The sequence below is a fragment of the Oncorhynchus keta genome, chromosome 4 (genome assembly GCF_023373465.1).
Source record: "Oncorhynchus keta strain PuntledgeMale-10-30-2019 chromosome 4, Oket_V2, whole genome shotgun sequence".
In the NCBI taxonomy this organism is placed as follows: Eukaryota; Metazoa; Chordata; class Actinopteri; order Salmoniformes; family Salmonidae; genus Oncorhynchus; species Oncorhynchus keta.
In genome coordinates, this window is record NC_068424.1 from 12,989,300 (window position 1) to 13,014,299 (window position 25,000).

Sequence of the window (25,000 nt, forward strand, 5' to 3'; positions counted from 1 at the left end):
GTGTTGCCACCATGTTGTTGTCATGTGCGGCTACCATGCTATGTTATTGTGTTAGGTATCTCTTTGTGCAGTGTTGTGTTGTCCCAGCAGGAGGCCTTTTGGTAGGCCGTCATTGTAAATAAGAATTGCCTAGTTAAATAAAGGTTAAATAAAACGCTGGGAGAACTTTCCAGAAGGACATCCATCCCAGCAGCACTCCACCAATCAGGCCTTTATGGTAGAGTGGCCAGACGGAAGCCACTCCTCAGTAAACGACACATGACAGCCCACTTGGAGTTTGTCAAAAGGCACCTAAAGACTCTTAGACCATGAGAAACAAGATTCTCTGGTCTGATGAAACCAAGATTGAACTATTTGGCCTGAATGCCAAACGCCATGTCTGGAGGAAACCTGGCACCATCCCTACGGTGAAGCATGGTGGTGGCAGCATCATGCTGTGGGGATGTTTTTCATTAGCGTGGACTGGGAGATTAGTCAGGATCGAGACAAAGATGAATGGAGCAATGTACAGAGAGCTCTTTAATGAAAACCTGCTCCAGAGCGCACAAGACCTAAGACTGGGGTGAAGGTTAGCTTCCAACTGGAGGAAGACCCTCAGCACACAGCCAAGACAACGACCCTCAGCACACAGCCAAGTCAACTACCCTAAGCACACAGCCAAGACAACGACCCTCAGCACACAGCCAAGACAACGACCCTCAGCACACAGCCAAGACAACGACCCTCAGCACACAGCCAAGACAACGACCCTAAGCACACAGCCAAGACAAAGACCCTCAGCCAAGACAACGACCCTCAGCACACAGCCAAGACAACGACCCTCAGCACACAGCCAAGACAACGACCCTCAGCACACAGCCAAGACAACGACCCTCAGCACACAGCCAAGACAAAGACCCTCAGCCAAGACAACGACCCTCAGCACACAGCCAAGTCAACGACCCTCAGCACACAGCCAAGACAACGACCCTCAGCACACAGCCAAGACAACGACCCTCAGCACACAGCCAAGACAACAACCCTAAGCACACAGCCAAGACAACGAATGATTGGCTTCGGGACAAGTTTCTGAATGCCCTTGAGTGGCCCAGCCAGAGCCCGGACATGAACTCGATCAAACAACTCTGGAGAGATCAGAAATTAGTTCCAACAATCCAACCTGACAGAGCTTGAGAGGATCTGCAGAGCAGAATGGGAGAAACTCCCCAAATACAGGTGTGCCAAGCTGGTAGCGTCAAATCCGAGAAGACTCAAGGCTGTAATCGCTGCCAAAGATGCTTCAACAAAGTACTGAGTAAAGGGTCTGAATTCTTAAGTAAATGTGTTATTTCCGTTTTTTATGTTTTATAAATTACAATACATTTCTAAAAACCTGTTTTTGCTTTGTCATTACGAGGTATTGTGTGTAGATTGATGAAGAAAAAAAAAGATTTAATCCATTTTAGAATAAGGCTGTCACCTAACAAAATGTGGAGAAAGTCAAGGCGTCTGAATACCTTTTGAAGGCACTGTATGTCTTATATAAGGTTGTGTCACAACTGTTACCCAGACTTACCTATTGCCCATGTTTCCTGCTTCCTGTGCAGCGGATGGCCAGAAGGACATAGAGGATGAGTTGACCACAGGACTGGAGATGGTCGACTCCTGCATCAGATCCCTGCAGGTGTCTGGAATACTGGACCCTCACCAATTCAACACAGGAGAACGTACGGACAGCTCTTATTTCATTATGACAGGGTGTGTGTGTGTGTGTGTGTGTGTGTGTGTGTGTGTGTGTGTGTGTGTGTGTGTGTGTGTGTGTGTGTGTACTTGTGTGTGTGTGTGTGTGTGTGTGTGTGTGTGCGTGCGTGTGTGTGTGTACTTGTGTGTGTGTGTGTGTGTGTTTCATAGCTCCTCCTTTATCAAATCACATTTTATTTCAATAAAACCTTACTGTGAAAGTCCTTAACCAACAGAGTCAATGTGGGGTACCGGTACAGAGTCAATGTGGAGGCTATATACAGGGGTACCGGTACAGAGTCAATGTGGAGGCTATATACAGGGGGTACCGGTACAGAGTCAATGTGGAGGCTATATACAGGGGGTAATGGTACAGAGTCAATGTGGAGGCTATATACAGGGAGTACCGGTACAGAGTCAATGTGGAGGCTATATACAGGGGTACCGGTACAGAGTCAATGTGGAGGCTATATACAGGGGGTACCGGTACAGAGTCAATGTGGAGGCTATATACAGGGGGTACCGGTACAGAGTCAATGTGGAGGCTATATACAGGGGGTAATGGTACAGAGTCAATGTGGAGGCTATATACAGGGAGTACCGGTACAGAGTCAATGTGGAGGCTATATACAGGGGGTACCGGTACAGAGTCAATGTGGAGGCTATATACAGGGGTACCGGTACAGAGTCAATGTGGAGGCTATATACAGGGGGTACCGGTACAGAGTCAATGTGGAGGCTATATACAGGGGGTACCGGTACAGAGTCAATGTGGAGACTATATACAGGGGGTACCGGTACAGAGTCAATGTGGAGGCTATATACAGGGGTACCGGTACAGAGTCAATGTGGAGGCTATATACAGGGGGTAATGGTACAGAGTCAATGTGGAGGCTATATACAGGGAGTACCGGTACAGAGTCAATGTGGAGGCTATATACAGGGGTACCGGTACAGAGTCAATGTGGAGGCTATATACAGGGGTACCGGTACAGAGTCAATGTGGAGGCTATATACAGGGGGTAATGGTACAGAGTCAATGTGGAGGCTATATACAGGGGTACCGGTACAGAGTCAATGTGGAGGCTATATACAGGGGGTACCGGTACAGAGTCAATGTGGAGGCTATATACAGGGGGTACCGGTACAGAGTCAATGTGGAGGCTATATACAGGGGGTACCGGTACAGAGTCAATGTGGAGGCTATATATACAGGGGGTAATGGTACAGAGTCAATGTGGAGGCTATATATACAGGGGGTAATGGTACAGAGTCAATGTGGAGGCTATATACAGGGGGTACCGGTACAGAGTCAATGTGGAGGCTATATATACAGGGGGTAATGGTACAGAGTCAATGTGGAGGCTATATACAGGGGGTACCGGTACAGAGTCAATGTGGAGGCTATATACAGGCGGTACCGGTACAGAGTCAATGTGGAGGCTATATATACAGGGGGTAATGGTACAGAGTCAATGTGGAGGCTATATACAGGGGGTACCGGTACAGAGTCAATGTGGAGGCTATATATACAGGGGGTAATGGTACAGAGTCAATGTGGAGGCTATATACAGGGGGTACCGGTACAGAGTCAATGTGGAGGCTATATATACAGGGGGTAATGGTACAGAGTCAATGTGGAGGCTATATACAGGGGGTACCGGTACAGAGTCAATGTGGAGGCTATATACAGGCGGTACCGGTACAGAGTCAATGTGGAGGCTATATATACAGGGGGTAATGGTACAGAGTCAATGTGGAGGCTATATACAGGGGGTACCGGTACAGAGTCAATGTGGAGGCTATATACAGGCGGTACCGGTACAGAGTCAATGTGGAGGCTATATACAGGGGGTACCGGTACAGAGTCAATGTGGAGGCTATATACAGGCGGTACCGGTACAGAGTCAATGTGGAGGCTATATACAGGGGGTACCGGTACAGAGTCAATGTGGAGGCTATATACAGGCGGTACCGGTACAGAGTCAATGTGGAGGCTATATATACAGGGGGTAATGGTACAGAGTCAATGTGGAGGCTATATACAGGGGGTACCGGTACAGAGTCAATGTGGAGGCTATATACAGGCGGTACCGGTACAGAGTCAATGTGGAGGCTATATACAGGGGGTACCGGTACAGAGTCAATGTGGAGGCTATATACAGGCGGTACCGGTACAGAGTCAATGTGGAGGCTATATACAGGGGGTACCGGTACAGAGTCAATGTGGAGGCTATATACAGGGGGTACCGGTACAGAGTCAATGTGGAGGCTATATACAGGGGGTACCGGTACAGAGTCAATGTGGAGACTATATACAGGGGGTACCGGTACAGAGTCAATGTGGAGGCTATATACAGGGGGTACCGGTACAGAGTCAATGTGGAGGCTATATACAGGGGGTGTCGGTACAGAGTCAATGTGGAGGCTATATACAGGGGGTACCGGTACAGAGTCAATGTGGAGGCTATATACAGGGGGTGTCGGTACAGAGTCAATGTGGAGGCTATATACAGGGGGTACCGGTACAGAGTCAATGTGGAGACTATATACAGGGGGTACCGGTACAGAGTCAATGTGGAGGCTATATACAGGGGGTGTCGGTACAGAGTCAATGTGGAGGCTATATACAGGGGGTACCGGTACAGAGTCAATGTGGAGGCTATATACAGGGGGTACCAGTACAGAGTCAATGTGGAGGCTATATACAGGGGGTGTCGGTACAGAGTCAATGTGGAGGCTATATACAGGGGGTACCGGTACAGAGTCAATGTGGAGGCTATATACAGGGGTACCGGTACAGAGTCAATGTGGAGGATATATACAGGGGGTACCGGTACAGAGTCAATGTGGAGGCTATATACAGGCGGTACCGGTACAGAGTCAATGTGGAGGCTATATACAGGGGTACGGTACAGAGTCAATGTGGAGGCTATATACAGGGGTACCGGTACAGAGTCAATGTGGAGGCTATATACAGGGGGTACCGGTACAGAGTCAATGTGGAGACTATATACAGGGGTACCGGTACAGAGTCAATGTGGAGGCTATATACAGGGGGTACCGGTACAGAGTCAATGTGGAGGCTATATACAGGGGGTGTCGGTACAGAGTCAATGTGGAGGCTATATACAGGGGGTACCGGTACAGAGTCAATGTGGAGGCTATATACAGGGGTGTCGGTACAGAGTCAATGTGGAGGCTATATACAGGGGTACCGGTACAGAGTCAATGTGGAGACTATATACAGGGGTACCGGTACAGAGTCAATGTGGAGGCTATATACAGGGGGTGTCGGTACAGAGTCAATGTGGAGGCTATATACAGGGGGTACCGGTACAGAGTCAATGTGGAGGCTATATACAGGGGGTACCAGTACAGAGTCAATGTGGAGGCTATATACAGGGGTGTCGGTACAGAGTCAATGTGGAGGCTATATACAGGGGTACCGGTACAGAGTCAATGTGGAGGCTATATACAGGGGGTACCGGTACAGAGTCAATGTGGAGGATATATACAGGGGTACCGGTACAGAGTCAATGTGGAGGCTATATACAGGGGGTACCGGTACAGAGTCAATGTGGAGGCTATATACAGGGGGTACCGGTACAGAGTCAATGTGGAGGCTATATACAGGGGGTACCAGTACAGAGTCAATGTGGAGGCTATATACAGGGGGTGTCGGTACAGAGTCAATGTGGAGGCTATATACAGGGGGTACCGGTACAGAGTCAATGTGGAGGCTATATACAGGGGGTACCGGTACAGAGTCAATGTGGAGGATATATACAGGGGGTACCGGTACAGAGTCAATGTGGAGACTATATACAGGGGGTAATGGTACAGAGTCAATGTGGAGGATATATACAGGGGGTACCGGTACAGAGTCAATGTGGAGGCTATATACAGGGGGTACCGGTACAGAGTCAATGTGGAGGATATATACAGGGGGTACCGGTACAGAGTCAATGTGGAGACTATATACAGGGGGTACCGGTACAGAGTCAATGTGGAGGCTATATACAGGGGGTACCGGTACAGAGTCAATGTGGAGGCTATATACAGGGGTGTCGGTACAGAGTCAATGTGGAGGCTATATACAGGGGTACCGGTACAGAGTCAATGTGGAGGCTATATACAGGGGTGTCGGTACAGAGTCAATGTGGAGGCTATATACAGGGGTACCGGTACAGAGTCAATGTGGAGACTATATACAGGGGTACCGGTACAGAGTCAATGTGGAGGCTATATACAGGGGGTGTCGGTACAGAGTCAATGTGGAGGCTATATACAGGGGGTACCGGTACAGAGTCAATGTGGAGGCTATATACAGGGGGTACCAGTACAGAGTCAATGTGGAGGCTATATACAGGGGGTGTCGGTACAGAGTCAATGTGGAGGCTATATACAGGGGGTACCGGTACAGAGTCAATGTGGAGGCTATATACAGGGGGTACCGGTACAGAGTCAATGTGGAGGATATATACAGGGGGTACCGGTACAGAGTCAATGTGGAGGCTATATACAGGGGGTACCGGTACAGAGTCAATGTGGAGGCTATATACAGGGGGTACCGGTACAGAGTCAATGTGGAGGCTATATACAGGGGGTACCAGTACAGAGTCAATGTGGAGGCTATATACAGGGGGTGTCGGTACAGAGTCAATGTGGAGGCTATATACAGGGGGTACCGGTACAGAGTCAATGTGGAGGCTATATACAGGGGGTACCGGTACAGAGTCAATGTGGAGGATATATACAGGGGGTACCGGTACAGAGTCAATGTGGAGACTATATACAGGGGGTAATGGTACAGAGTCAATGTGGAGGATATATACAGGGGGTACCGGTACAGAGTCAATGTGGAGGCTATATACAGGGGGTACCGGTACAGAGTCAATGTGGAGGATATATACAGGGGGTACCGGTACAGAGTCAATGTGGAGACTATATACAGGGGGTAATGGTACAGAGTCAATGTGGAGGATATATACAGGGGGTACCGGTACAGAGTCAATGTGGAGGCTATATACAGGGGGTACCAGTACAGAGTCAATGTGGAGGCTATATACAGGGGGTGTCGGTACAGAGTCAATGTGGAGGCTATATACAGGGGGTACCGGTACAGAGTCAATGTGGAGGCTATATACAGGGGTACCGGTACAGAGTCAATGTGGAGGCTATATACAGGGGGTACCAGTACAGAGTCAATGTGGAGGCTATATACAGGGGGTGTCGGTACAGAGTCAATGTGGAGGCTATATACAGGGGTACCGGTACAGAGTCAATGTGGAGGCTATATACAGGGGTACCGGTACAGAGTCAATGTGGAGGATATATACAGGGGTACCGGTACAGAGTCAATGTGGAGACTATATACAGGGGTAATGGTACAGAGTCAATGTGGAGGATATATACAGGGGTACCGGTACAGAGTCAATGTGGAGGCTATATACAGGGGGTACCGGTACAGAGTCAATGTGGAGGATATATACAGGGGTACCGGTACAGAGTCAATGTGGAGACTATATACAGGGGTAATGGTACAGAGTCAATGTGGAGGATATATACAGGGGTACCGGTACAGAGTCAATGTGGAGGATATATACAGGGGGTACCAGTACAGAGTCAATGTGGAGGCTATATACAGGGGTACCGGTACAGAGTCAATGTGGAGGATATATACAGGGGTACCGGTACAGAGTCAATGTGGAGACTATATACAGGGGTAATGGTACAGAGTCAATGTGGAGGATATATACAGGGGTACCGGTACAGAGTCAATGTGGAGGATATATACAGGGAGTACCGGTACAGAGTCAATGTGGAAGCTATATACAGGGGGTACCGGTACAGAGTCAATGTGGAGGATATATACAGGGGGTAATGGTACAGAGTCAATGTGGAGGATATATACAGGGGGTAATGGTACAGAGTCAGTGTGGAGGCTATATACAGGGGGTACCGGTACAGAGTCAATGTGGAGGCTATATACAGGGGGTAATGGTACAGAGTCAATGTGGAGGATATATACAGGGGGTAATGGTACAGAGTCAGTGTGGAGGCTATATACAGGGGGTACCGGTACAGAGTCAATGTGGAGGATATATACAGGGGGTACCGGTACAGAGTCAATGTGGAGGCTATATACAGGGGGTACCGGTACAGAGTCAATGTGGAGGATATATACAGGGGGTACCGGTACAGAGTCAATGTGGAGGCTATATACATGGGGTACCGGTACAGAGTCAATGTGGAGGATATATACAGGGGGTACCGGTACAGAGTCAATGTGGAGGATATATACAGGGGGTACCGGTACAGAGTCAATGTGGAGGATATATACAGGGGGTACCGGTACAGAGTCAATGTGGAGGATATATACAGGGGGTACCGGTACAGAGTCAATGTGGAGGATATATACAGGGGGTACCGGTACAGAGTCAATGTGGAGGATATATACAGGGGTACCGGTACAGAGTCAATGTGGAGGATATATACAGGGGTACCGGTACAGAGTCAATGTGGAGGATATATACAGGGGGGTACCGGTACAGAGTCAATGTGGAGGATATATACAGGGGGGTGCCGGTACAGAGTCAATGTGGAGGCTATATACAGGGGTACCGGTACAGAGTCAATGTGGAGGATATATACAGGGGTACCGGTACAGAGTCAATGTGGAGGATATATACAGGGGTACCGGTACAGAGTCAATGTGGAGGTTATATACAGGGGTACTGGTATAGAGTCAATGTGGAGGATATATACAGGGGTACCGGTACAGAGTCAATGTGGAGGATATATACAGGGGTACCGGTACAGAGTCAATGTGGAGGATATATACAGGGGGTACCGGTACAGAGTCAATGTGGAGGTTATATACAGGGGGTACCAGTACAGAGTCAATGTGGAGGATATATACAGGGGTACCGGTACAGAGTCAATGTGGAGGTTATATACAGGGGTACCAGTACAGAGTCAATGTGGAGGCTATATACAGGGGGTACCGGTACAGAGTCAATGTGGAGGTTATATACAGGGGGTACCAGTACAGAGTCAATGTGGAGGCTATATACAGGGGTACCGGTACAGAGTCAATGTGGAGGTTATATACAGGGGGTACCAGTACAGAGTCAATGTGGAGGATATATACAGGAGTACCGGTACAGAGTCAATGTGGAGGATATATACAGGGGTACGGTACAGAGTCAATGTGGAGGATATATACAGGGGTACTGGTATAGAGTCAATGTGGAGGCTATATACAGGGGTACTGGTATAGAGTCAATGTGGAGGCTATATACAGGGGTACTGGTATAGAGTCAATGTGGAGGCTATATACAGGGGGTACCGGTACAGAGTCAATGTGGAGGTTATATACAGGGGTACCGGTACAGAGTCAATGTGGAGGCTATATACAGGGGTACCGGTACAGAGTCAATGTGGAGGATATATACAGGGGGTACCGGTACAGAGTCAATGTGGAGGCTATATACATGGGGTACCGGTACAGAGTCAATGTGGAGGATATATACAGGGGGTACCGGTACAGAGTCAATGTGGAGGATATATACAGGGGGTACCGGTACAGAGTCAATGTGGAGGATATATACACGGGGTACTGGTACAGAGTCAATGTGGAGGATATATACAGGGGGTACCGGTACAGAGTCAATGTGGAGGATATATACAGGGGTACCGGTACAGAGTCAATGTGGAGGATATATACAGGGGTACCGGTACAGAGTCAATGTGGAGGATATATACAGGGGGTACCGGTACAGAGTCAATGTGGAGGATATATACAGGGGGTACCGGTACAGAGTCAATGTGGAGGATATATACAGGGGGTACTGGTATAGAGTCAATGTGGAGGCTATATACAGGGGGTACCGGTACAGAGTCAATGTGGAGGATATATACAGGGGGTACCGGTACAGAGTCAATGTGGAGGATATATACAGGGGGTACCGGTACAGAGTCAATGTGGAGGTTATATACAGGGGGTACTGGTATAGAGTCAATGTGGAGGATATATACAGGGGGTACCGGTACAGAGTCAATGTGGAGGATATATACAGGGGGTACCGGTACAGAGTCAATGTGGAGGATATATACAGGGGGTACCGGTACAGAGTCAATGTGGAGGTTATATACAGGGGGTACCAGTACAGAGTCAATGTGGAGGATATATACAGGGGGTACCGGTACAGAGTCAATGTGGAGGTTATATACAGGGGTACCAGTACAGAGTCAATGTGGAGGCTATATACAGGGGTACCGGTACAGAGTCAATGTGGAGGTTATATACAGGGGGTACCAGTACAGAGTCAATGTGGAGGCTATATACAGGGGGTACCGGTACAGAGTCAATGTGGAGGTTATATACAGGGGGTACCAGTACAGAGTCAATGTGGAGGATATATACAGGGAGTACCGGTACAGAGTCAATGTGGAGGATATATACAGGGGGTACCGGTACAGAGTCAATGTGGAGGATATATACAGGGGGTACTGGTATAGAGTCAATGTGGAGGCTATATACAGGGGGTACTGGTATAGAGTCAATGTGGAGGCTATATACAGGGGGTACTGGTATAGAGTCAATGTGGAGGCTATATACAGGGGGTACCGGTACAGAGTCAATGTGGAGGTTATATACAGGGGGTACTGGTATAGAGTCAATGTGGAGGTTATATACAGGGAGTACCGGTACAGAGTCAATGTGGAGGATATATACAGGGGGTACTGGTATAGAGTCAATGTGGAGGCTATATACAGGGGGTACCGGTACAGAGTCAATGTGGAGGTTATATACAGGGGGTACCAGTACAGAGTCAATGTGGAGGATATATACAGGGAGTACCGGTACAGAGTCAATGTGGAGGATATATACAGGGGGTACCGGTACAGAGTCAATGTGGAGGATATATACAGGGGGTACTGGTATAGAGTCAATGTGGAGGCTATATACAGGGGGTACCGGTACAGAGTCAATGTGGAGGATATATACAGGGGGTACCGGTACAGAGTCAATGTGGAGGATATATACAGGGGGTACCGGTACAGAGTCAATGTGGAGGTTATATACAGGGGGTACTGGTATAGAGTCAATGTGGAGGATATATACAGGGGGTACCGGTACAGAGTCAATGTGGAGGATATATACAGGGGGTACCGGTACAGAGTCAATGTGGAGGATATATACAGGGGGTACCGGTACAGAGTCAATGTGGAGGTTATATACAGGGGGTACCAGTACAGAGTCAATGTGGAGGATATATACAGGGGGTACCGGTACAGAGTCAATGTGGAGGTTATATACAGGGGGTACCAGTACAGAGTCAATGTGGAGGCTATATACAGGGGGTACCGGTACAGAGTCAATGTGGAGGTTATATACAGGGGGTACCAGTACAGAGTCAATGTGGAGGCTATATACAGGGGGTACCGGTACAGAGTCAATGTGGAGGTTATATACAGGGGGTACCAGTACAGAGTCAATGTGGAGGATATATACAGGGAGTACCGGTACAGAGTCAATGTAGAGGCTATATACAGGGGGTACCGGTACAGAGTCAATGTGGAGGCTATATACAGGGGTACCGGTACAGAGTCAATGTGGAGGCTATATACAGGGGGTACCGGTACAGAGTCAATGTGGAGGCTATATACAGGGGTACCGGTACAGAGTCAATGTGGAGGCTATATACAGGGGGTACGGTACAGAGTCAATGTGGAGGATATATACAGGGGTACCGGTACAGAGTCAATGTGGAGGCTATATACAGGGGGTACCGGTACAGAGTCAATGTGGAGGCTATATACAGGGGTACCGGTACAGAGTCAATGTGGAGGTTATATACAGGGGTACCAGTACAGAGTCAATGTGGAGGATATATACAGGGAGTACCGGTACAGAGTCAATGTAGAGGCTATATACAGGGGTACCGGTACAGAGTCAATGTGGAGGCTATATACAGGGGGTACCGGTACAGAGTCAATGTGGAGGCTATATACAGGGGTACCGGTACAGAGTCAATGTGGAGGCTATATACAGGGGGTACCGGTACAGAGTCAATGTGGAGGCTATATACAGGGGTACCGGTACAGAGTCAATGTGGAGGATATATACAGGGGTACCGGTACAGAGTCAATGTGGAGGCTATATACAGGGGTACCGGTACAGAGTCAATGTGGAGGATATATACAGGGTACCGGTACAGAGTCAATGTGGAGGCTATATACAGGGGTACCGGTACAGAGTCAATGTGGAGGCTATATACAGGGGTACCGGTACAGAGTCAATGTGGAGGCTATATACAGGGGGTACCGGTACAGAGTCAATGTGGAGGATATATACAGGGGTACCGGTACAGAGTCAATGTGGAGGATATATACAGGAGTACCGGTACAGAGTCAATGTAGAGGCTATATACAGGGGGTACCGGTACAGAGTCAATGTGGAGGCTATATACAGGGGTACCGGTACAGAGTCAATGTGGAGGCTATATACAGGGGTACCGGTACAGAGTCAATGTGGAGGCTATATACAGGGGTACCGGTACAGAGTCAATGTGGAGGCTATATACAGGGGGTACCGGTACAGAGTCAATGTGGAGGCTATATACAGGGGTACCGGTACAGAGTCAATGTGGAGGCTATATACAGGAGTACCGGTACAGAGTCAATGTAGAGGCTATATACAGGGGGTACCGGTACAGAGTCAATGTGGAGGCTATATACAGGGGTACCGGTACAGAGTCAGTGTGGAGGCTATATACAGGGGTACCGGTACAGAGTCAATGTGGAGGCTATATACAGGGGTACCGGTACAGAGTCAGTGTGGAGGCTATATACAGGGGTACCGGTACAGAGTCAATGTGGAGACTATATACAGGGGGTACCGGTACAGAGTCAATGTGGAGGCTATATACAGGGGTACCGGTACAGAGTCAGTGTGGAGGCTATATACAGGGGGTACCGGTACAGAGTCAATGTGGAGGCTATATACAGGGGGTACCGGTACAGAGTCAATGTGGAGGCTATATACAGGGGGTACCGGTACAGAGTCAATGTGGAGGCTATATACAGGGGGTACCGGTAAAGAGTCAATGTGGAGGCTATATACAGGGAGTACCGGTACAGAGTCAATGTGGAGGCTATATACAGGGGGTACCGGTACAGAGTCAATGTGGAGGCTATATACAGGGGGGTAATGGTACAGAGTCAATGTGGAGGCTATATACAGGGGGTACCGGTACAGAGTCAGTGTGGAGGCTATATACAGGGGGTAATGGTACAGAGTCAATGTGGAGGCTATATACAGGGGGTACCGGTACAGAGTCAATGTGGAGGCTATATACAGGGGGTAATGGTACAGAGTCAATGTGGAGGCTATATACAGGGGGTACCGGTACAGAGTCAGTGTGGAGGCTATATACAGGGGGTAATGGTACAGAGTCAATGTGGAGGCTATATACAGGGGGTACCGGTACAGAGTCAGTGTGGAGGCTATATACAGGGGGTACCGGTACAGAGTCAATGTGGAGGCTATATACAGGGGGTACCGGTACAGAGTCAATGTGGAGGCTATATACAGGGGGGTAATGGTACAGAGTCAATGTGGAGGCTATATACAGGGGGTACCGGTACAGAGTCAGTGTGGAGGCTATATACAGGGGGTACCGGTACAGAGTCAATGTGGAGGCTATATACAGGGGGTACCGGTACAGAGTCAATGTGGAGGCTATATACAGGGGTACCGGTACAGAGTCAATGTGGAGGCTATATACAGGGGGTACCGGTACAGAGTCAATGTGGAGGCTATATACAGGGGGTACCGGTACAGAGTCAATGTGGAGGCTATATACAGGGGTACCGGTACAGAGTCAATGTGGAGGCTATATACAGGGGTACCGGTACAGAGTCAATGTGGAGGCTATATACAGGGGGTACGGTACAGAGTCAATGTGGAGGCTATATACAGGGGTACCGGTATAGAGTCAATGTGGAGGCTATATACAGGGGGTACCGGTACAGAGTCAATGTGGAGGCTATATACAGGGGTACCGGTACAGAGTCAATGTGGAGGCTATATACAGGGTACGGTACAGAGTCAATGTGGAGGCTATATACAGGGGTACCGGTACAGAGTCAATGTGGAGGCTATATACAGGGGGTACCGGTACAGAGTCAATGTGGAGGCTATATACAGGGGTACCGGTATAGAGTCAATGTGGAGGCTATATACAGGGAGTACCGGTACAGAGTCAATGTGGAGGCTATATACAGGGGTACCGGTACAGAGTCAATGTGGAGGCTATATACAGGGGGTACCGGTACAGAGTCAATGTGGAGGCTATATACAGGGGGTAGCAGTACAGAGTCAATGTGGAGGCTATATACAGGGGGTACCGGTACAGAGTCAATGTGGAGGATATATACAGGGGGTACCGGTACAGAGTCAATGTGGAGGCTATATACAGGGGGTACCGGTACAGAGTCAATGTGGAGGCTATATACAGGGGGTACTGGTACAGAGTCAGTGTGGAGGCTATATACAGGGAGTACCGGTACAGAGTCAATGTGGAGGCTATATACAGGGGGTAATGGTACAGAGTCAATGTGGAGGCTATATACAGGTGGTACCGGTACAGAGTCAATGTGGAGGCTAAATACAGGGGGTACCGGTACAGAGTCAATGTGGAGGCTATATACAGGGTGTACCAGTACAGAGTCAATGTGGAGGCTATATACAGGGGGTACCGGTACAGAGTCAATGTGGAGGCTATATACAGGGAGTACCGGTACAGAGTCAATGTGGAGGCTATATACAGGGGGTACCGGTATAGAGTCAATGTGGAGGCTATATACAGGGTGTACCAGTACAGAGTCAATGTGGAGGCTATATACAGGGGGTACCGGTACAGAGTCAATGTGGAGGCTATATACAGGAGTACCGGTACAGAGTCAATGTGGAGGCTATATACAGGGGTACCGGTACAGAGTCAATGTGGAGGCTATATACAGGGAGTACCGGTACAGAGTCAATGTGGAGGCTATATACAGGGGTACCGGTACAGAGTCAATGTGGAGGCTATATACAGGAGTACCGGTACAGAGTCAATGTGGAGGCTATATACAGGGGTACCGGTACAGAGTCAATGTGGAGGCTATATACAGGGGTACCGGTACAGAGTCAATGTGGAGGCTATATACAGGGGTACCGGTATAGAGTCAATGTGGAGGCTATATACAGGGAGTACCGGTACAGAGTCAATGTGGAGGCTATATACAGGGGTACCGGTACAGAGTCAATGTGGAGGCTATATACAGGGGGTACCGGTACAGAGTCAATGTGGAGGCTATATACAGGGGTAGCAGTACAGAGTCAATGTGGAGGCTATATACAGGGGTACCGGTACAGAGTCAATGTGGAGGATATATACAGGGGTACCGGTACAGAGTCAATGTGGAGGCTATATACAGGGGTACGGTACAGAGTCAATGTGGAGGCTATATACAGGGGTACTGGTACAGAGTCAGTGTGGAGGCTATATACAGGAGTACCGGTACAGAGTCAATGTGGAGGCTATATACAGGGGGTAATGGTACAGAGTCAATGTGGAGGCTATATACAGGTGGTACCGGTACAGAGTCAATGTGGAGGCTAAATACAGGGGGTACCGGTACAGAGTCAATGTGGAGGCTATATACAGGGTGTACCAGTACAGAGTCAATGTGGAGGCTATATACAGGGGGTACCGGTACAGAGTCAATGTGGAGGCTATATACAGGGAGTACCGGTACAGAGTCAATGTGGAGGCTATATACAGGGGGTACCGGTATAGAGTCAATGTGGAGGCTATATACAGGGTGTACCAGTACAGAGTCAATGTGGAGGCTATATACAGGGGGTACCGGTACAGAGTCAATGTGGAGGCTATATACAGGGAGTACCGGTACAGAGTCAATGTGGAGGCTATATACAGGGGGTACCGGTACAGAGTCAATGTGGAGGCTATATACAGGGAGTACCGGTACAGAGTCAATGTGGAGGCTATATACAGGGGGTACCGGTACAGAGTCAATGTGGAGGCTATATACAGGGAGTACCGGTACAGAGTCAATGTGGAGGCTATATACAGGGGGTACCGGTACAGAGTCAATGTGGAGGCTATATACAGGAGTACCGGTACAGAGTCAATGTGGAGGCTATATACAGGGGGTACCGGTACAGAGTCAATGTGGAGGCTATATACAGGGAGTACCGGTACAGAGTCAATGTGGAGGCTATATACAGGGGTACCGGTACAGAGTCAATGTGGAGGCTATATACAGGGGTACCGGTACAGAGTCAATGTGGAGGCTATATACAGGGGGTACCGGTACAGAGTCAATGTGGAGGCTATATACAGGGGTACCGGTACAGAGTCAATGTGGAGGCTATATACAGGGGTACCGGTACAGAGTCAATGTGGAGGCTATATACAGGGGTACCGGTACAGAGTCAATGTGGAGGCTATATACAGGGGTAGCAGTACAGAGTCAATGTGGAGGCTATATACAGGGGGTACCGGTACAGAGTCAATGTGGAGGATATATACAGGGGTACCGGTACAGAGTCAATGTGGAGGCTATATACAGGGGTACCGGTACAGAGTCAATGTGGAGGCTATATACAGGGGTACTGGTACAGAGTCAGTGTGGAGGCTATATACAGGAGTACCGGTACAGAGTCAATGTGGAGGCTATATACAGGGGTAATGGTACAGAGTCAATGTGGAGGCTATATACAGGTGGTACCGGTACAGAGTCAATGTGGAGGCTAAATACAGGGGTACCGGTACAGAGTCAATGTGGAGGCTATATACAGGGTGTACCAGTACAGAGTCAATGTGGAGGCTATATACAGGGGGTACCGGTACAGAGTCAATGTGGAGGCTATATACAGGAGTACCGGTACAGAGTCAATGTGGAGGCTATATACAGGGGGTACCGGTATAGAGTCAATGTGGAGGCTATATACAGGGTGTACCAGTACAGAGTCAATGTGGAGGCTATATACAGGGGTACCGGTACAGAGTCAATGTGGAGGCTATATACAGGAGTACCGGTACAGAGTCAATGTGGAGGCTATATACAGGGGTACCGGTACAGAGTCAATGTGGAGGCTATATACAGGAGTACCGGTACAGAGTCAATGTGGAGGCTATATACAGGGGTACCGGTACAGAGTCAATGTGGAGGCTATATACAGGGAGTACCGGTACAGAGTCAATGTGGAGGCTATATACAGGGGGTACCGGTACAGAGTCAATGTGGAGGCTATATACAGGGAGTACCGGTACAGAGTCAATGTGGAGGCTATATACAGGGGTACCGGTACAGAGTCAATGTGGAGGCTATATACAGGGAGTACCGGTACAGAGTCAATGTGGAGGCTATATACAGGGGGTACCGGTACAGAGTCAATGTGGAGGCTATATACAGGGGGTACCGGTACAGAGTCAATGTGGAGGCTATATACAGGGGTACCGGTACAGAGTCAATGTGGAGGCTATATACAGGGGTACCGGTACAGAGTCAATGTGGAGGCTATATACAGGGGGTACCGGTACAGAGTCAATGTGGAGGCTATATACAGGGTGTACCAGTACAGAGTCAATGTGGAGGCTATATACAGGGGGTACCGGTACAGAGTCAATGTGGAGGCTATATACAGGGAGTACCGGTACAGAGTCAATGTGGAGGCTATATACAGGGGGTACCGGTATAGAGTCAATGTGGAGGCTATATACAGGGTGTACCAGTACAGAGTCAATGTGGAGGCTATATACAGGGGGTACCGGTACAGAGTCAATGTGGAGGCTATATACAGGGGGTACCGGTACAGAGTCAATGTGGAGGCTATATACAGGGTGTACCAGTACAGAGTCAATGTGGAGGCTATATACAGGGGGTACCGGTACAGAGTCAATGTGGAGGCTATATACAGGGAGTACCGGTACAGAGTCAATGTGGAGGCTATATACAGGGGGTACCGGTACAGAGTCAATGTGGAGGCTATATACATGGGGTACCGGTACAGAGTCAATGTGGAGGCTATATACAGGGGGTACCGGTACAGAGTCAGTGTGGAGGCTATATACAGGGGGTACCGGTACAGAGTCAATGTGGAGGCTATATACAGGGGTACCGGTACAGAGTCAGTGTGGAGGCTATATACAGGGGTACCGGTACAGAGTCAATGTGGAGGCTATATACAAGGGTACTGGTACAGAGTCAATGTGGAGGCTATATACAGGGGTACCGGTACAGAGTCAGTGTGGAGGCTATATACAGGGGTACCGGTACAGAGTCAATGTGGAGGCTATATACAGGGGTACCGGTACAGAGTCAATGTGGAGGCTATATACAGGGGGTACCGGTACAGAGTCAATGTGGAGGCTATATACAGGGGGTACCGGTACAGAGTCAATGTGGAGGCTATATACAGGGGTACCGGTACAGAGTCAATGTGGAGGCTATATACAGGGGTACCGGTACAGAGTCAGTGTGGAGGCTATATACAGGGGGTACCGGTACAGAGTCAATGTGGAGGCTATATACAGGGGTACCGGTACAGAGTCAATGTGGAGGCTATATACAGGGGTACCGGTACAGAGTCAATGTGGAGGCTATATACAGGGGGTACCGGTATAGAGTCAATGTGGAGGATATATACAGGGAGTACCGGTACAGAGTCAATGTGGAGGCTATATACAGGGGGTACCAGTACAGAGTCAGTGTGGAGGCTATATACAGGGGGTACCGGTACAGAGTCAGTGTGGAGGCTATATACAGGGGGTACCGGTATAGAGTCAATGTGGAGGCTATATATATATATATATATACAGGGGGTAATGGTACAGAGTCAATGTGGAGGCTATATACAGGGGGTACCGGTACAGAGTCAATGTGGAGGATATATACAGGGGGTACCGGTATAGAGTCAATGTGGAGGATATATACAGGGGGTACCGGTACAGAGTCAATGTGGAGGATATATACAGGGGGTACCGGTATAGAGTCAATGTGGAGGATATATACAGGGGTTACCGGTACAGAGTCAATGTGGAGGCTATATACAGGGGTTACCGGTACAGAGTCAATGTGGAGGCTATATACAGGGGGTACCGGTACAGAGTCAATGTGGAGGATATATACAGGGGGTACCGGTATAGAGTCAATGTGGAGGATATATACAGGGGTTACCGGTACAGAGTCAATGTGGAGGCTATATACAGGGGGTACCGGTACAGAGTCAATGTGGAGGCTATATACAGGGGGTACCGGTACAGAGTCAATGTGGAGGCTATATACAGGGTGTACCAGTACAGAGTCAATGTGGAGGCTATATACAGGGGTACCGGTACAGAGTCAGTGTGGAGGCTATATACAGGGGTACCGGTACAGAGTCAATGTGGAGGCTATATACAGGGGGTACCGGTACAGAGTCAATGTGGAGGCTATATACAGGGGTACCGGTACAGAGTCAATGTGGAGGCTATATACAGGGGTACCGGTACAGAGTCAATGTGGAGGCTATATACAGGGGGTACCGGTACAGAGTCAATGTGGAGGCTATATACAAGGGGTACTGGTACAGAGTCAATGTGGAGGCTATATACAGGGGGTACCGGTACAGAGTCAATGTGGAGGCTATATACAGGGTGTACCAGTACAGAGTCAATGTGGAGGCTATATACAGGGGGTACCGGTACAGAGTCAGTGTGGAGGCTATATACAGGGGGTACCGGTACAGAGTCAATGTGGAGGCTATATACAGGGGGTACCGGTACAGAGTCAGTGTGGAGGCTATATACAGGGGGTACCGGTACAGAGTCAATGTGGAGGCTATATACAAGGGGTACTGGTACAGAGTCAATGTGGAGGCTATATACAGGGGGTACCGGTACAGAGTCAGTGTGGAGGCTATATACAGGGGGTACCGGTACAGAGTCAATGTGGAGGCTATATACAGGGGGTACCGGTACAGAGTCAATGTGGAGGCTATATACAGGGGGTACCGGTACAGAGTCAATGTGGAGGCTATATACAGGGGTACCGGTACAGAGTCAATGTGGAGGCTATATACAGGGGTACCGGTACAGAGTCAATGTGGAGGCTATATACAGGGGGTACCGGTACAGAGTCAGTGTGGAGGCTATATAATGGGGGTACCGGTACAGAGTCAATGTGGAGGCTATATACAGGGGGTACCGGTACAGAGTCAATGTGGAGGCTATATACAGGGGGTACCGGTACAGAGTCAATGTGGAGGCTATATACAGGGGGTACCGGTATAGAGTCAATGTGGAGGATATATACAGGGAGTACCGGTACAGAGTCAATGTGGAGGCTATATACAGGGGGTACCAGTACAGAGTCAGTGTGGAGGCTATATACAGGGGGTACCGGTACAGAGTCAGTGTGGAGGCTATATACAGGGGGTACCGGTATAGAGTCAATGTGGAGGCTATATATATATATATATATACAGGGGGTAATGGTACAGAGTCAATGTGGAGGCTATATACAGGGGGTACCGGTACAGAGTCAATGTGGAGGATATATACAGGGGGTACCGGTATAGAGTCAATGTGGAGGATATATACAGGGGTACCGGTACAGAGTCAATGTGGAGGATATATACAGGGGTACCGGTATAGAGTCAATGTGGAGGATATATACAGGGGTTACCGGTACAGAGTCAATGTGGAGGCTATATACAGGGGTTACCGGTACAGAGTCAATGTGGAGGCTATATACAGGGGGTACCGGTACAGAGTCAATGTGGAGGATATATACAGGGGGTACCGGTATAGAGTCAATGTGGAGGATATATACAGGGGTTACCGGTACAGAGTCAATGTGGAGGCTATATACAGGGGGTACCGGTACAGAGTCAATGTGGAGGATATATACAGGGGGTACCGGTACAGAGTCAATGTGGAGGATATATACAGGGGGTACCGGTACAGAGTCAATGTGGAGGCTATATACAGGGGGTACCGGTATAGAGTCAATGTGGAGGATATATACAGGGGTTACCGGTACAGAGTCAATGTGGAGGATATATACAGGGGTTACCGGTACAGAGTCAATGTGGAGGCTATATACAGGGGTTACCGGTACAGAGTCAATGTGGAGGCTATATACAGGGGTACCGGTATAGAGTCAATGTGGAGGATATATACAGGGGTTACCGGTACAGAGTCAATGTGGAGGCTATATACAGGGGTTACCGGTACAGAGTCAATGTGGAGGCTATATACAGGGGTTACCGGTACAGAGTCAATGTGGAGGCTATATACAGGGGTACCGGTATAGAGTCAATGTGGAGGATATATACAGGGGTTACCGGTACAGAGTCAATGTGGAGGCTATATACAGGGGACACCGGTACAGAGTCAATGTGGAGACTATATACAGGGGGTACCGGTACAGAGTCAGTGTGGAGGCTATATACAGGGAGTACCGGTACAGAGTCAGTGTGGAGGCTATATACAGGGAGTACCGGTACAGAATCAGTGTGGAGGCTATATACAGGGAGTACCGGTACAGAGTCAGTGTGGAGGCTATATACAGGGAGTACCGGTACAGAGTCAGTGTGGAGGCTATATACAGGGGGTACCGGTATAGAGTCAATGTGGAGGCTATATACAGGGGGTACCGGTATAGAGTCAATGTGGAGGCTATATACAGGGGGTACCGGTACAGAGTCAATGTGGAGGCTATATACAGGGGGTACCGGTACAGAGTCAATGTGGAGGCTATATACAGGGGGTACCGGTACAGAGTCAGTGTGGAGGCTATATACAGGGAGTACCGGTACAGAGTCAATGTGGAGGCTATATACAGGGGGTACCGGTACAGAGTCAATGTGGAGGCTATATACAGGGGTACCGGTATAGAGTCAATGTGGAGGCTATATACAGGGGTACCGGTACAGAGTCAATGTGGAGGCTGTATACAGGGAGTACCGGTACAGAGTCAATGTGGAGGCTATATACAGGGGTACGGTACAGAGTCAATGTGGAGGATATATACAGGGGGTACCGGTACAGAGTCAATGTGGAGGCTATATACAGGGGTACGGTACAGAGTCAATGTGGAGGCTATATACAGGGGTACCGGTACAGAGTCAATGTGGAGGATATATACAGGGGTACCGGTACAGAGTCAATGTGGAGGATATGTATGGGAGTACCGGTACAGAGTCAGTGTGGAGGCTATATACAGGGTACGGTACAGAGTCAGTGTGGAGGCTATATACAGGGGGTACCGGTATAGAGTCAATGTGGAGGCTATATATATATATATATATACAGGGGTAATGGTACAGAGTCAATGTGGAGGCTATATACAGGGGTACCGGTACAGAGTCAATGTGGAGGATATATACAGGGGTACCGGTATAGAGTCAATGTGGAGGATATATACAGGGGTACCGGTACAGAGTCAATGTGGAGGATATATACAGGGGGTACCGGTATAGAGTCAATGTGGAGGATATATACAGGGGTTACCGGTACAGAGTCAATGTGGAGGCTATATACAGGGGTTACCGGTACAGAGTCAATGTGGAGGCTATATACAGGGGGTACCGGTACAGAGTCAATGTGGAGGATATATACAGGGGGTACCGGTATAGAGTCAATGTGGAGGATATATACAGGGGGTACCGGTACAGAGTCAATGTGGAGGATATATACAGGGGGTACCGGTATAGAGTCAATGTGGAGGATATATACAGGGGTTACCGGTACAGAGTCAATGTGGAGGCTATATACAGGGGTTACCGGTACAGAGTCAATGTGGAGGCTATATACAGGGGTACCGGTACAGAGTCAATGTGGAGGATATATACAGGGGTACCGGTATAGAGTCAATGTGGAGGATATATACAGGGGTTACCGGTACAGAGTCAATGTGGAGGCTATATACAGGGGGTACCGGTACAGAGTCAATGTGGAGGATATATACAGGGGGTACCGGTACAGAGTCAATGTGGAGGATATATACAGGGGGTACCGGTACAGAGTCAATGTGGAGGCTATATACAGGGGGTACCGGTATAGAGTCAATGTGGAGGATATATACAGGGGTTACCGGTACAGAGTCAATGTGGAGGATATATACAGGGGTTACCGGTACAGAGTCAATGTGGAGGCTATATACAGGGGTTACCGGTACAGAGTCAATGTGGAGGCTATATACAGGGGGTACCGGTATAGAGTCAATGTGGAGGATATATACAGGGGTTACCGGTACAGAGTCAATGTGGAGGCTATATACAGGGGTTACCGGTACAGAGTCAATGTGGAGGCTATATACAGGGGTTACCGGTACAGAGTCAATGTGGAGGCTATATACAGGGGGTACCGGTATAGAGTCAATGTGGAGGATATATACAGGGTTACCGGTACAGAGTCAATGTGGAGGCTATATACAGGGACACCGGTACAGAGTCAATGTGGAGACTATATACAGGGGTACCGGTACAGAGTCAGTGTGGAGGCTATATACAGGGAGTACCGGTACAGAGTCAGTGTGGAGGCTATATACAGGGAGTACCGGTACAGAGTCAGTGTGGAGGCTATATACAGGGAGTACCGGTACAGAGTCAGTGTGGAGGCTATATACAGGAGTACCGGTACAGAGTCAGTGTGGAGGCTATATACAGGGGGTACCGGTATAGAGTCAATGTGGGAGGCTATATACAGGGGTACCGGTATAGAGTCAATGTGGAGGCTATATACAGGGGGTACCGGTACAGAGTCAATGTGGAGGCTATATACAGGGGGTACCGGTACAGAGTCAATGTGGAGGCTATATACAGGGGGTACCGGTACAGAGTCAGTGTGGAGGCTATATACAGGGAGTACCGGTACAGAGTCAATGTGGAGGCTATATACAGGGGGTACCGGTACAGAGTCAATGTGGAGGCTATATACAGGGGGTACCGGTATAGAGTCAATGTGGAGGCTATATACAGGGGGTACCGGTACAGAGTCAATGTGGAGGCTGTATACAGGGAGTACCGGTACAGAGTCAATGTGGAGGCTATATACAGGGGGGTACCGGTACAGAGTCAATGTGGAGGATATATACAGGGGGTACCGGTACAGAGTCAATGTGGAGGCTATATACAGGGGGTACCGGTACAGAGTCAATGTGGAGGCTATATACAGGGGGTACCGGTACAGAGTCAATGTGGAGGATATATACAGGGGGTACCGGTACAGAGTCAATGTGGAGGATATATACAGGGAGTACCGGTACAGAGTCAGTGTGGAGGCTATATACAGGGGGTACCGGTACAGAGTCAGTGTGGAGGCTATATACAGGGGGTACCGGTATAGAGTCAATGTGGAGGCTATATATATATATATATATACAGGGGGTAATGGTACAGAGTCAATGTGGAGGCTATATACAGGGGGTACCGGTACAGAGTCAATGTGGAGGATATATACAGGGGGTACCGGTATAGAGTCAATGTGGAGGATATATACAGGGGGTACCGGTACAGAGTCAATGTGGAGGATATATACAGGGGGTACCGGTATAGAGTCAATGTGGAGGATATATACAGGGGTTACCGGTACAGAGTCAATGTGGAGGCTATATACAGGGGTTACCGGTACAGAGTCAATGTGGAGGCTATATACAGGGGGTACCGGTACAGAGTCAATGTGGAGGATATATACAGGGGGTACCGGTATAGAGTCAATGTGGAGGATATATACAGGGGTTACCGGTACAGAGTCAATGTGGAGGCTATATACAGGGGGTACCGGTACAGAGTCAATGTGGAGGATATATACAGGGGTACCGGTACAGAGTCAATGTGGAGGATATATACAGGGGTACCGGTACAGAGTCAATGTGGAGGCTATATACAGGGGGTACCGGTATAGAGTCAATGTGGAGGATATATACAGGGGTTACCGGTACAGAGTCAATGTGGAGGATATATACAGGGGTTACCGGTACAGAGTCAATGTGGAGGCTATATACAGGGGTTACCGGTACAGAGTCAATGTGGAGGCTATATACAGGGGGTACCGGTATAGAGTCAATGTGGAGGATATATACAGGGGTTACCGGTACAGAGTCAATGTGGAGGCTATATACAGGGGTTACCGGTACAGAGTCAATGTGGAGGCTATATACAGGGGTTACCGGTACAGAGTCAATGTGGAGGCTATATACAGGGGGTACCGGT

The 25,000-nt window shown here is 48.8% G+C and overlaps 1 protein-coding gene and 1 long non-coding RNA gene across 3 annotated transcripts in view; both read left to right on the forward strand.

Annotated features, from left to right (window-relative positions):
• Positions 1 to 25,000, forward strand: part of LOC127916474 (catenin delta-2-like) — a 660,130-nt gene that overhangs the window by 283,877 nt on the left and 351,253 nt on the right. The window contains exon 5 of the mRNA XM_052498259.1: positions 1,587 to 1,706. Within this exon, the coding sequence (XP_052354219.1) occupies positions 1,587 to 1,706 (120 nt within the window). The remainder of the gene's footprint in view (positions 1 to 1,586; positions 1,707 to 25,000) is intronic.
• LOC127917594 (uncharacterized) lies at positions 10,637 to 22,858 on the forward strand. Of its 2 annotated transcripts, none has more exons than XR_008097613.1 (3): positions 10,637 to 10,804; positions 10,883 to 10,960; positions 22,786 to 22,858. It is a non-coding gene; the product is annotated as an uncharacterized LOC127917594 (long non-coding RNA). The 2 variants fall into 2 exon arrangements; XR_008097612.1 differs by lacking the exon at positions 22,786 to 22,858 and adding an exon at positions 20,725 to 20,797.